The sequence below is a fragment of the Heterodontus francisci genome, chromosome 12 (genome assembly GCF_036365525.1).
Source record: "Heterodontus francisci isolate sHetFra1 chromosome 12, sHetFra1.hap1, whole genome shotgun sequence".
Classification (NCBI taxonomy): Eukaryota; Metazoa; Chordata; class Chondrichthyes; order Heterodontiformes; family Heterodontidae; genus Heterodontus; species Heterodontus francisci.
In genome coordinates this window covers 61,407,190-61,421,658 of record NC_090382.1, presented here as the reverse complement: position 1 = coordinate 61,421,658, position 14,469 = coordinate 61,407,190, and the positions used below count along the sequence as shown (strand labels likewise).

General features: G+C 42.3%; 1 protein-coding gene across 2 annotated transcripts in view; it reads left to right on the top strand.

Moving 5' to 3' along the window:
• The window catches only part of LOC137375605 (glutamate receptor ionotropic, delta-2-like), a 629,010-nt gene extending 617,623 nt beyond the window's left edge, over positions 1 to 11,387 (top strand). For both annotated transcript variants that reach the window (XM_068042974.1, XM_068042973.1), the window contains 2 exons: positions 5,096 to 5,333; positions 9,512 to 11,387. In XM_068042974.1, the coding sequence (XP_067899075.1) occupies positions 5,096 to 5,333; positions 9,512 to 9,859 (586 nt within the window). In that variant the 3' untranslated portion in view covers positions 9,860 to 11,387. The remainder of the gene's footprint in view (positions 1 to 5,095; positions 5,334 to 9,511) is intronic.
• Positions 11,388 to 14,469: the final 3,082 nt, after the last annotated feature.

The window sequence follows — 14,469 nt, the reverse complement described above, 5'->3', positions numbered from 1 at the left end:
TAATCTCCCCTTTGTCCTCTGGGACACTCCTGCCTGCAGGTATTTGTGCAGACTCTACTGCACTCCCCTTTGGCACTTTGACTAGGTAAGGCATCACCCTTATGATTTCTCTGCCCCCTAGAGGTCTTTCTTTGTCTCTGCAGGTTCCTGTAAATGCTGTTCGGAACTCTGATGGGGTGCTTCTAGTGTCTGCATTTACACAGGAGGATGTGGGGTCTAACTTTTCACATTTTTCAGGGCTGGCTGACTGGACAGTAGGGGTTTTCATCCAGGATTCCTCTCGGACTTCCCTTAACCTGCCCTCTTGGTCGCTTTTTCACTTTCCCTTTCTAAACTTTTTCCAGCCTTGTGCCTGCCTGTCCCCTTTAGTTCTTGGCGGGGTCCCTTACAGTTCACCAGCCCTCTGCAGGTCCTCCTAAGGCCGGTACAGGACTTAGGGGTGCAGGTTTCACTGTAGTTTGGGGGCTTCCCCTCAACCTGGCACATGTGGCAACTCCTGCAGTACTCCACCACATCTTTGTGGAGTTTTGGCCAGTCGAACTGCTGTCTTATACGGGCTTCGGTCTTTTGTACAGTCACTGTAGTTTTGTGGGCCCTTCTTAATATTTCTCCCCAGTACCTCTGCGGTACCGCTAACTGGTGAATTACTGTCCACTCCTTGCTCTCCGGTCTGTGATGAGAACTCCATTTCCTCATCAGTACCTCATTCTTTAAATAGTAGCAATCAGGGACTCCCTCTGCTTCACTTTCAGACTGGGCAGTCTGTGCTAACTTTTGCAATACTGGATCGGCTCGCTGAGCCTCAACGAGGGAAAATCCATTTAGTCCATTCCCTGGGTCTCCTCACTTTCCAAAGAAAGTCTCAGACAAACAGACCTGGTCGTCTGCCTGCAGTGCCAATTCAGTCTCCTCTGGGGGAACTGGTTTGATCATGACCTGATCCACTACACATTCAGGAAACTGCAGAGGTCCGACTCCTGCCATGGCCCTGTCTCCCTGACCTCCTGCGGTCTTTCTTTCACTACTGGGGGGGCTACCACCTTCACTCTCGCCAGATCATTACCTAGGAGCAGGTCAACATGTCCACAAGCAAACTAGGGACAATCCCTACGGTCTCTGGTCCCAAAACTAGGTCGCACTCCAGGTGCACCCAGTGTACAGGTACAGACATATACTGCCCTCCAATACCAATCACCACCATTCTGGTATTCACTGCACTCTCTGGGAAAGGTCAGGCCGTTTCCCAGTAAAAAGGATCTAGTGGACCCTGTGTCCCTGAGAATTACTGTGGGCTTGGGGTTATGGGGTATGGGGTTACCTTCCCTTCAAACACAAAACCCTGATAGCCTTCAGGAATCCTATTAACTTTTCCTGCAGTAGTAAGATCCCTGGGTTGCATTCTTACTGTAGTTAAAGCCACAGCTAGCTCTGTTGTGCTCTCCTCTAGGATTCCTTCTTCACTGAGCGGACGTGCCATGATTAACCCTACAGGTTTTCCCTTTAATTTCCAGCAGTCAGCTTTTAGATGACCTGCCTTATTACAATGGAAGCACACAGGTCTCCAGGTCTCACTCCTGCTCACAGCACCTTCCTTTTTGGCTAGAGGAGGGCCCCCTGTCTCTCCTGCTCTCCCTCCCAGGACTGCCTGGGCTTCTATTACCTTCCCCCACTTTGTCCTTTTCGGATTTGTGGCGGTAATTAAGAAAGGTTCTCCCTTGGGAAACCACCTTATATATTAAAGCAAACTCATCAGCTAGAATAGCCGCTTGCCGGGCTCTCTCAACCCACTGCTTCTCTACATGGGTCTTTATGGAGAGTGGGAGAGAGTTTTTAAATTCCTCTAACAGAATTACTTCTCTGAGATTCTCATAGCTGAGCTGTACTTTAAGAGCCCTCAGCCACTGGTCAAAAGCCTGCTGCTTAATTCTTTCAAACTCTAAATAAGTTTGATTAGCTTGCGTCGTGAGGGTTCAAAAATTTTGTCGATAAGCTTCAGTACTAATTCATTTGCCCTGAGGATAGCATTTTTTTGTCAGTTCATAATTTGATGAACTCTCATCTGGCAACATGGCAGAAATTTCATGGGTTTTTCCAGTTAGCTTGCTTTGTAATAAAAGAGGCCAGGTCTCAGCTGGCCATTTTAGCTGCATTGCCAGTTTCTCAAAAGACACAAAAAAATCTTTCCACATCTTCCTCATTGAATTTTGGGATTAATAGAGATAGTTTTAACAATTCTGTACCCAGCCCCGAATTACACTCCTCCATATTGGCCATGCTTTCACTGGGGTTACTCTGTTGGCCCCTGAGTTAACTCAAGCGGCTTTGGCTCTCTCTCTTCACATTCTTTCTGGAAGGTTCTTTCTCTCTCTCTCTCCTGCCTCTCTTTGTTTTAACGTTCCTTCTGGAAGCCTCTTTCTTTCTCTCCTGCCTCGCTCTTTCTCTCTTCTGTTCCTTCTCCTGTCTTTCTTTTTCCTCACACTCTTTCTGGAAGGCTCTTTCTTTCTCTCTCTCCTCAAATTCAAGTTTTCTTTGTTCCAGTTGTATCTTTGCTAGCAATACCCTGGCTGGGTCTAATTCTAAAACTGTTTCTGCTTTTTCAGATTCAAGGAAAAAACAGTTAGCCACAAGTCTTAGGAGTTCAGACTTTCTAACCTTGGCACGGACAGTTATCCCACATGGCTCAGCCATTTTTCACAGTTTTTCCATAGATAATGCTTTTAACTTATCCCAAGTTACTTCACCCTGGCTTGGGGAGCTACTAGCTCCAGTTGCAGACATGTTAGCATTCTAGCACACACAACCATAGAAAACCTGTATTGGAATCTTGCTATATTTTTGATTGGGAACAATTTGGCTTCCCACTTCCAATTTCTCTCATTTGACTGTGGGTAAAATCCAGGATGGTAGCCCCCAAATGTCTGTTATGACCAGGTGAGAAAGGGGTCTAGGGTCCCACTCAGCCTTCACCTGGTCTTACCGTAACAGTGTTTTATTTTAAAAACACTTTATTTTAGCTCCCCCTTAGTGAATCCTTGTTTACCACTTTCCAATTATATGGCAAAGAGACCAGCCAAACAGGTTTTCTTAGGTTTAAGGAGGAAAGGTAGAACTTTATTAAACTTAAACTCTAATTCTGTTAACGCCTATGGATACACGATGCACTCATGCTAGCATGCATACATGATAAACACACATGCAGATAGAGACAGAACGGAGCAGAAGAAACGAAGTGGAAACATTTGAGGCAATATCTGAAGATGGTTTTGGTTACTGTTCTTCGAGCTTGCTGTAGAGTCCTTGATTGTAGGTAGATTTTGCTTTTCATTGGGGCCCAGTATTCTTCTTAAATCTTGTTCGATGTAGGAGACTTTTCTCTCTTGAGGTTCACGTCTTCAGTGGATTTGGAATTCCGTGAGAAAGAGATGGGAGCAGACAGGAGAAACTGTGGTGAGCCAGCCAGGAGAGGTCTTTGCAGTCCAGGAGCAAACAGTCTCTCTCTCTCAAACTGTGCAATTCAAAAAAACTCAGGTTGCCCAGCAGGTTAGTCATGTCTTGACCATGTCTGTTTGTGGATTTGGCCATCTCAGCAGTCATCCTGGAATATGAGCTTCCTCACCTTCAATGTCTGGTGATCCAAGTCTGTTTTGGGTTGAATGTGTCAGGAAATGATCCTTTGTCTCCACAAGCACTGTCTTTTAGTATGTAAATATTTTTTTCCAGCCATGGCTGATCTGTTTAACAAGTATGTTTCCTTGCTCCAGCAACAGTTTAAAATCAATGATCATATGACAAAATTAATGTGCCTCATTCTTGGCAGGTGGGGGTCTGCATGATGCCATCTTCAGCAGAAATCCTCATCCATGCCTTTGTCACATCAAAACTCAATTTATTCTAATCCCCTCATCCTCATTTTCAAGTCCCTTCATTGTTTTAACCCTCTCCACATCTGTAACCTGCTCCATCCCTGCAGCCCTCCAAGAATGATGCCACTTGTGCATCACCAACTCCCTTCACCTCAGCATTGATGGCTGTGCCTTCAGCTGTCTAGGTTCTAAGATTGGGAGTCCCCTCTATGGACTCCTCTGCCTCCCCACCTCCTCTTTAAAATCCTCTTTAAAATTACCTCTTTGACTCAGCTTTCAGTAATCCCTTCTAATAACTGCTTCTTTCACGTGATGTCAAATCTTGTCAAATGTTGCTTTTGTGAAGTGCCTTCAGATGTTTTCCTATATCAAAGCTGCTATATGAATATAAGCTGTTAGTTACAGGTGATTGAATCACATCAACACTTTGGGCTGGATTTTAAGAGCCCCCCCCCCATCGCTCCCGGTGGCGAGGTCAAAAAATGGCGGCTTGCTCATGCTGAAAAGTCACTATTATCTTCCACACGGTGGCTCATTTAAATAGCCAGGGCAGTCCGACACCGCCACCCCCCCCCCCGCCGGCCAATCGCATAGAGGGGGAGCAGGCTGTCCAATGCCAGCAATGGCATCAGCTGCCTGTGCGCAGGTGCTGGCGCCATTCTTAAAGGGCAGCGAGCCCTGCCGGCATATTAAAATATTTAAAGATACCACCCCCCCAACCCCAAAATTTATCAAATAAAATTCTAATGTCCCTTTCACACCCCCAATAACAATTACATTAACTATTTTCCCCTTTCCCCAAAAAACACAACTTTTAAATCTGACCTTCCCACCCCAGACTGCACAAAGTTTAAAGTTCATCCCTTCTCACCATCCCCTACACTCATTACATTTATTTGACCCCCACCCAGCACTGGAAATACTAACTCCTCCCCCCTCCCCACCACTGTCACGCCAACTTTCCCCAGATGGGGAATTGAAGGCGCGGGAGTGCCGGCCACCGCACTAAGGATCACAGCGGGCCCAGAAGATTGCGGGTATGTTCATTTAAATTTATTCATTTCATTGATTTAAATATGTATCTGCAGGTCCTGTTGCCCAGTGACGAGGGGGTGGGTGGAGGAGCGGTGGGTGCTGCCACAGAGCCTGCGTCGTGGGCTTGGTAAAATCTAGCCCCTGACTGTCTTACAAACATCGACCTCAAATAACATATTTTTGTATTTTTTGTCCAGGCTTCTAGAACTTGAACAAAGTGGTGAACTGGATGCACTAAAACAGAAGTGGTGGCCCAAAGTTGGGAAATGTGATTTGCAAAGTCATGTTAAAACACACGGAAAGGGAGGCCCTATGGATCTACAAAACTTTGCTGGAGCATTTGGTTTTCTTGCCTTGGGTGTTATTTTGGCTTTTATTGCTGCTATGGTAGAAACTTGGTGGAAAGGCAAAAAGAAAACAGACTCTGTTAGAGAGGTAATATTTAAATTTCAGGTCTCTCAGTAGTGTTTTTTTTGCTACGGTTAATTAAGCAAAGATTAAGCAAATGTGGACTACACATATTAAGTCATCATTGGAATCCTTTAACACTTTGGTGTAATGTCATTTGATTTGCAATTTTTTTTCTGATTTAAATAGGGAATTCCCTAAGTCTATCTTTTAAAAACTAAATCTATTAAAGATTGGTAGTTATCATCGTTTTATTTTATATGATCTGCCTCTGTTTATTTTTGGAGAGTTTTGTTTAAACAATGATTCCACTGAAATCATTTGAGAAGTTAATCAACCTGATATTGTGAGAGAGCTAAATTAAAATACTAAACTGAAATTATAAAAGTATTGAACTACCTTTAATTATTGATGGCATCCATCTGTCTCGGGATATGATGGACTGCCCCAGGGTGTATATCACTTCTGAGTTGAACATCGCCTTTTGTGGCTGTAGAAGCCAACTCGTAACTGGCAATCCTTCCACAGCGGGCACAGATGAATAACATTGGTCCAAGGTTGACTGATGTTTTTTTCTTTCCACCAGGCTCTCTTTTCTGTCATCTGGTCATTTCTTTTGTCCTCTGCTTTTTCCACACCCTTCCTGACTGCTTGGGGGCTGGATTTTACCTTAGGCGGACGGGAATTCGCCACGGACATAAAAGTCGGTGGCGAACCCGCTTCACCTAGCCCGGGGATCTGCACCGCATTTTACGAGTCCTCAGACTTTAATTGTCCCGAGGCGGGATTTCCACCTGCTTGAGGGAGGAAGTCCCGCCTCATTGAGCTGCCGGCCAATCAGCGGGCCGGCAGCTCTTAATCTCAGCAGTGCCACCGGGAGCAGTGGCTACTGCTGGAACTGCAGCCCAGCCGACGACATGGAGCCAGGAGTGAAGGTAAGTCGTACATGCCTCACCAGGGAGATCTAGTGAGACTAGGGTACTCATTTGGAGGGGGTGTGCATCTTGGGTCCCGGGGGTGGATTGGGAAGCAGGGGCGGCCCTCAATCGGGCACACTGTGCCCAACTGTCATGGTACCCCCCCGGTGCGCGGAAAGGCCAGCAGCTATCACTGGGCAGCCTTTCACGTCCCCATCACACCAGCTTGTCATAGGTAAAATTTCCGTGGAGGTGGCAAGGGCCATTTCCCCACCCACCCGACTGCCATAAAGTTGACCAGAGGTGGGAGTGGGGCGGGTAAGCCTCATGGAGCCTCCTCCTCAATTTTACACCACCCCCATCCACCCCATGCCACCATCTGACCTGCTGGGGCGGCATAAATTTCAGCCCCTTGTCTCCAGGCACTCTGGTCAGCAGCAAAAACTTCCCATGCAGCAACTCCCATCCCGGTACTTCAGGTCTCGCTTGCAGACATCCTTGTATCGCAGACGTGGGTGACCTGTTGGTCGCATACTGATAGCAAGCTCACCATTGAGCATGTCTTTGGGGATATGGCCATCATCCATTCGGCTCATAAGACCCAAATACAAAGCTCCGCGTGTACCAGGCTTGTGTTCTCAGTACCTTTCATTATTAGCTGATAATACAGCTCCCTCATATTGCTGAGCACATTAATATCCACAAACTTCTTGATCAGCAAGATCTGATTAGGAATAGATTGATGTCCAGTGGGGTTGAATAGATTGCTATTCAATTGGGGAGACGGTGACATAGTAGTAATGTCACTGAACAAGTAATCCAGAAGCCCAGGCCAATGCCCTGGGAACATGGGCTCAAATCCCACCATGGCAGCTGGTGGAATTTAAATTCAATTAATTAATAAATCTAATTGAAAGCTACTCTCAGTAATAATGCCATGAAATTATCATCGATTGTTATAAAAACCCATCTGGTTCACCAATGTACTTTAGGGAAGGAAATCTGCTGCCATTACCTGGTCTGACATACATGTGACTCCAGACCCACAGCAATGTGGTTGACTCTTAACTGCCCTCTGAAATGGCCTCGTAAGCCATTCAGTTGTCAAAAGCAATTAGGGATGGGCAACAAATGCTGGCCTTGCCAGTGAAGCCAACATCCCATGAAAGAATTTTTAAAAAGTTACTTGTATCTAATGGGTGCTGTGGGGTTCTTTGGCCCTACTTGCAGCCCACCTAGGAGAAAGTGCTCAAAAGATTAAAGAAAACTATGAGCAAAGCAATGGGAAACTACTTCAATTTCTTCCTCTATTAAGTGGCTCATGAGTCTTATGTATGAGATTTGAATTATGAGCTGCGTTAAAGCAGAATATAGCAGATGGATGAACTGATGAGAAGATCTACAGTTACAGGGCCACTTTTGTTACCATTGATAAACACTTTTGGGGGCACATTTACAAAAAGGTAGCAGTATAACTCAGGTGCCAGACCCTAATCATTTTTCCCTCATCAGCTTCTCTTCTGCATCCAAATTCACATTAGTTTTGTGTCATTGGAAATGTAAATATGATGCATTGAGACAGTAAATATATGTAATTTGTATGCTCCAGAAAGCAAGGTGCCTCACAGGGACATCTGGAAAATCCCACCGTGTAACTGCCCCCATTTTCACCTAGCTCCTATTATGACCCTCTGTTTTCTTTCCTCCAGCCAGTTACTAATATTTTACCCTTGATATCCTCCGTCTTTAGTTTATTGAAGAGTCTTTCATGTGATATTTTAACAAAAGTCTTTTACTTGTCTAAGCAATGTCATATGGCTACTCCCTATTAATCAGGGTAAAACATGCTCAAAAAAACTAAAGTTACTCAGATAAATTCTACCCCTTTGACTACATTTTATTTTGATACAGTACTCTTCCGTTTTGTTTCTGATTATTGATTCCATGAGCTTTTTATTTAATGAAATTGGGCTAATGAGTCTCTGGTTACCTGACATGACTCCATTCTGCTTGAATATAGCAACTATGTTTTCAGTCTGCTAGATCCTCCCTAATGATTTTCAGTGCCTTACAAATCTTTCCTGTTCCTCTAAGTACTATGGAGTACTGTTTTGGGGGATTTATTGGCTTTCAGTATTTTTAGCCTATCTAGAATCACTATTTTGATAATCTCAGAATTCCATGGTGCACACAGTGGGCTGAAATTTGATGAGCTCCCAACAGCGGGCTCCATGGCGGGTGGGGGGGCCGGAAGATCGCAATGGCAGTGATCCACCATGGAACCTGATGCCGGGATTGCCGGGCCTGATCTTCCCACCACTCGTTGACTGGACCCAACTTTAAATATTGAAATAAAGGGCATGAATAAATTAACATACCATTCACCATGATCTTACCGGCTGTCTGCGATCCTCTGTGAGATGGGCAGCACTCACGCACTTTTACTTTCCCTTCCAGGGAAAGCTGGTGCCACCAAGGTGGGGAAGGGGGAATCTTAGGATTTGCAGTGTAGTGTTGCGGGGGGGAATGGGGTCAACTCTGCATTTCTAGTGTGGGGGGAGAAGAGGTGATCACTGCATTTTGTGCAGTTGTGGAGGTGGGGGGGAGAGATCAACTAATCCATTTAAGTGTTTTGGTGGGGGGAACAGGGATACCAATTATTTTCTGTGTAGTTGATGGGGGGGGGCGGGGAGTCCAGGGTGAACTTTGTACACTGTGTGCAGATCTGGCACTCCTTTAAAATTGGCGCCAGCACCTGCACAGAGGCAGCTGACGCTGTTGTCAGCGTCGCAGAGCCCACCCCCATCATGTGATTGAGGGAAGGGGGCGGACCGCCCTGTGTATGGAAATGAGCCGTCGTGTGCTAGATCTCAGTGTCATGGTAGTGCATGCACAGGCCGCCATTTTTTTCCGGGATAATAAAATTCAATCCAGTATGTATTTGATATTGAAAATGTCTATTTTTCCCTTCGTGCCTCAATCTTTATTACTTAGCTTAGCCCTTACACTGCTGAACTTTCTTCATCTGAAGTCGTATGCTAGGGTTTGGTAAAGTCTGCAAACTGTGGGAGAGACCTATCTTCCATCTCCCAAAGATTCCCTCATAAACAGAATCAAAAAACAGTCATGTACCAAACTGACAACCTTAGAGTCGTTCCCCCTTTTCCATTACTAGTTTATGCTGAACTCCAGACATTTTTAACTTTCTCATTGATCACTAAGAATTGTTTGAAACAATTAATGTTAAATAATGATTTATTAATTTTTTGTTTCCTTGTCTAAATGCAGGAGGCCAATGAAATTGAAATTGATCAGTTCCAGAAACAGACAGATGACCTCTCTAAAGTAGACGAGAGTTCTCTGAAATTCTCACCATCATTTGTAGACTTAAATTCTTTTGAACTATCTATGATGCCAGCTGGTGAAAATCAGGAACAATTTAGTGATTTCAGGAACACTAATTTGACCATGTCAACCTTCATACCTGACCAGATGCGGAGGACAAGCATGTGTAGCTTATCAGCTAAGACTTCATCTGGATTGCCACCGAGTGGCACAGCTGCTCAACAAACAACAGAATACGTATGCACACCACAAAATGAGACAGGCTGTAGCAGTCCTTCTTCTTTCCTCTGATCCTAATTAAATTACAGCCCAATGAAATGTGAGTTTCTGAACGTTCTAAGTTAACTTCAGAAGGATTTGCCACATGCAGTTATAAATCTTGTTGAATAAATCTGATTACATTATTCCCTGTAATATCCAGAAAATTAACAATCACATGCATATTCCATTTACTGGATCCCATACAATTCTTGAAAGAGTGGGCGCCCATAATGTTTTACCCAATTTGTCATTTGTGTTTCTGATGCAAAAATGTATAGGTCTTTATCCCCAGTTTCGTTATTTTCCTATCTTCATTGTCCATTCCTTCCTACCCTGCCCTATAAACCATTCTCAGCCTAAAAGAGTGGACTGATGACCTTCCCAGGCCTCCACCAATGCTGCTGTAACTGCTCATTAGGATACATGTGACAGCAGGGGGAGTAATGCCTGCTGAGGAAGTGCCTAGTCTCCAGCTCATCTTTTGATATTAAGTAGACTATGACAGTAAGCAGTGTTCACCAAGCAAATGAATAGCGGAAATCATGTTATTAGAAATAAAAGAAGCAAAAATAAAATCAATCAAAGAAGATATGATTTGAAACAAATGAAGAGGTAAGATGAAATTAGAAAGATGGCTAACTTAATATCAGAACTAATTATCTCCCAATATATACTTGAGGTTATTGAGATAGAGGATATTCTCTTTTTGGCATAGTGGGGAAAGTTTTGTGTGAATTTACATGTGCTGCTTAGTTACTCATGTCTAACTGAAATGTTTCAAACTGGAAAAGTTATATTACATTGGCTCTATAATGGTACAAAATGATGCACTTTAGAGAAGGTAATAGAAACAGTGTTAGATTTAGCAATTTTATAATAACAAATGAGTTATAGTATAAATGATATGACAAATTAATTTCACTGTATTATGAGTAAAATAAAATTACAAAACTACTGTTCATTATCAACTGGCAGTACCTGATGAGGTGGTCATTTTTTAGTCTATATACTTTCTGGAGAATTTTTAGAAATATTTTCTATGAAGCACAATTAAAGTAATTAATTTCTCTGGTTGTATAAATTGCTGAAATTCTGTACCTGTAAAAAAAAAGTTTCCAATATAGTACCTAAGTGACTTTTTTTAACCCGTGTTCACAGACCTGTTAGCAGCTCAATGTTATGTATCTGATGATAAAATTGAGTTAGCTAGGGGGCAGCATGCTCCTATATAAGAGATGGAGCAAATTGTGTTTTGGAGAATCTATCAGATTATTCAGAAACTTGAGTCATGCAGTTACTTAAGATCATGTACTGTCAATCTCCTTGTAAATTTCAAGTGATTTTCATATGCTTAATATTGATTATTTAAAATAAACAAGCCCCCAGTATCAGTGTACTTCTTCTAATTACAAAACAAATGCTGTCAATGAAGTTTGGCACTACTATAATGATCGATAAAAGACCGATCAAATGGCACAGTACAGCTATAAATTACTTGATATGTAATATCCCCATACTTGATTTAATTGAGCTAGTTCTAGCTTTGTAGAGATGGTAAAATGGCATTTGAAATTCTTGGTTATGGTTTTTAATTGCTTTAGTGATAGCTAAAAATACTTATAACTTCCACAGAAAACAATTTGCACAAGATAACCGTTGGCACCGTCCTGTGCATAAACTTTCATGACTACTTTGGAATTTTAAACAAGCAACAGGTTCCTTTCACTATAAGAAGGCAAAGTAAAGTTGCCTGGAGCTCATGACGAGTACTTGTTAATTATTCGAAGTATGGACTTGATTTTTAAAACATTTGCAATGTCAGACATAGTCACATTTTGGCCTATCTATAAAATGTGTCAGGAGGAGGATAGTATATTAGACATCCCAAGGAAATTAATTTGAAGCAGAGATTCAAAAATAATTTAAACAAAATAACTGTAATGAAGAGAATAATGGCACTGAAGAGTGACAAATACCCGGGGCCAAATGGTTTCCATCCCAGGGTTTAAAAGAAGTAATTGAAAACATTGAAGATGCCCTAACTATAATCTTCCAAAGTTCTCTCAATTCAGGAGCCATTCCTTTAGATTGGAATATGGCACATGTCACTCCACTATTTCAGAAAGGTGAGAGAGGAAAACAAGGGAATTATAGACCAGCTACCCTAACACCTGTTGTTGGGAAATTACTAAGAGGAGAAATATATTGACATAGCACCACTACACAGACTTATCTCAATTCCCCAGGGAAGGCAGTGCTATGGGCTGCTACCTGCCCAGCCAGCATGGCAATCATCATTGATATCAATGGAGAATACCATGTGGGCTGTGCAGGTAGGGGCCCATGGTGCTGCTTGCTGCTGGGGAATCGAGGTAAGAATGCATAGCACTGCTAAAAGTAGCACGACGTGAACAAATATGTCTCCCCTAGGGTGTATAATTAGGACTAGAGTGACTGAAAACTTTGGAAATTTTCAGCTGATCGGAGAGAGCCAGCACAGATTTGTAAAAGGTAGTTCATTCCTGACGAACCTGATTGACTTTTTGAAGAGGTGAATAAAGGGAATGTCTATGGATGTTATTTATATAGACTTCCAGAAGGCATTTGATAAAGTGTCATAAGACACTGTTAGCTAAAGTTGAAGGCAAATTAAGAAATTGGCTGAGCAGCAGGAGACAGAGAATAGGTGTAATGGTCAGTTACACTATTGGCAGGATGTGACGAGTGGCATCCTAGAGGGATCTGTGCTGGGGCTGCAACCATTCACCCATATTTATTCATGACTTAGATAATGTGATAAAGAGCTGCATTTCCAAGTTTGTCAATGACATGAAGGTACGCTGCATTGTAAGCATTATAGGTGGAAGCGTAACATTACAAAGAAATATTAATAGTTTGACTGAATGAGCAAAATTGTGGCAAATGGATTTCAATATAGGAATGTGTGAAGTCATCCATTTGGGACCTAAAAGGGATAGAAAAGAGTCCATCCTAAATGGTGAAAAGCTAGAAACAGAGGAGATCCAAAGAGACATAGAGGTGATGTACACAAATCATTAAAACGTGATGGACAGGTACAGAATATAATTGAAAAGGCTAATGGAATTCTGGGATTTATATCTAGATGACTAGAATACAGTGGGTAGGAGGTATGCTACAGCTATACATAGACCTAGTTAGAACACAACTGGAGTACTGTGTTCAGTTCTGGGCACCACACCTTAGGAAGGAGATAATAGCCTTGGAGTGAGTGTGTTGTCGACTGATCAGAATGATATATGGACTCCAGTGGTTAAATTACAAGGATGACCTCACTCTTGCTTGCATTGAAAACCATTTGCACAGCTTAATCTAGTAATAACTCTTTGTAATGTTGTGCTTCCATCTGTGCTGCTTACGCCATCTATCTTTATGTCATCAGCAAACTTGGATATGTAGCTCTCTATCCCATCATTTAAGTCATTAATAAATACAGTGAATGGTTGAGGCCCCAACACACAAACCTGTAATTTAGAAGGTTAAATGGTGAGTTGATTGAAATTTTCAAGTTATTAAGGGGAACTGATAAGGTAGATAGAAATAAACTATTTCCACTGATCTGGGTGTCCAGGAGCAGGGGACATGGCCTAAGAATCAAAGCCAGATCTTTCAGGAGTGAAATTAGAAAATGTGTCTACACAAAAAAGGTTGGTAGGAGTTTGGAACTCCCTTCCACAAATGACAATTGATGCAGGATCAATTGTTCATGTTAAATCTGAGGTATGATGGAATATGGGATAAAGGAATTAGGTTATAGATCAGCCATGATCACACTGAATGGCAGAACAGGCGTGAGGGGCTAAATGGCTTACTCCTTTTACTATGTTCCTACGTGTGACTAATAAGTTTTCAGTCCTAGATCTCCATAAAGCTTCAGGCTGTGTAACAAAAAGACATTATTTTCATTGGTCTTGGACACATTTTTCAAAATCTGATACATGTAGAAAACCCATGTGTTAATTTGCAAACTAATTTTCCTATCAACTCCCTTGGAAGTGACTTGTTACTTTTCAGCATACTAAAATAGTTGCAAGTGTAAATGAAGAATTGAGCTTCATTGATTTGTAATATTTCCAGAACATAATGTTGCTTGTTGGTAATAAATATTGACAGCACACTGGAACTTTAATATAACTAACACTATGTCTGCTATTTTGTTTGGAATAGTTAATTTCACTCAGTAAAGAGTGATGTCTGTGAGAAATAATTGCAGTGATATTAGGAGTATGTAATGTTAACATTCTCATTCTGTGGTGCTTTTGTTCTTTGGAGAGGCCTACAAAATCATTGTGTGGAATATAGCATCACTTAGAGCGTTGTGCTACCATTCGACTGTAAGACTGAATTTCATAAAATGCCTGGTCTGACATTGTTGTTGCATATATGGGTGTGAAACCAATGGTGTATGGACTAAAGAAGAGTACAACAGTGCCCTAACAGCTTAATTATGGTATTAGAACACCTTGTCCTATTGCTGATAAACAGTTCTGTTCCCTTTTCATGATTGTGTCACTGTATGCTCAGTTAGTGAATTGTTATTATTGCCTCGTATGTGCTTACAGTTTCCTCCTCTGTGATGTTCAAATAGCACATTTTCCTGG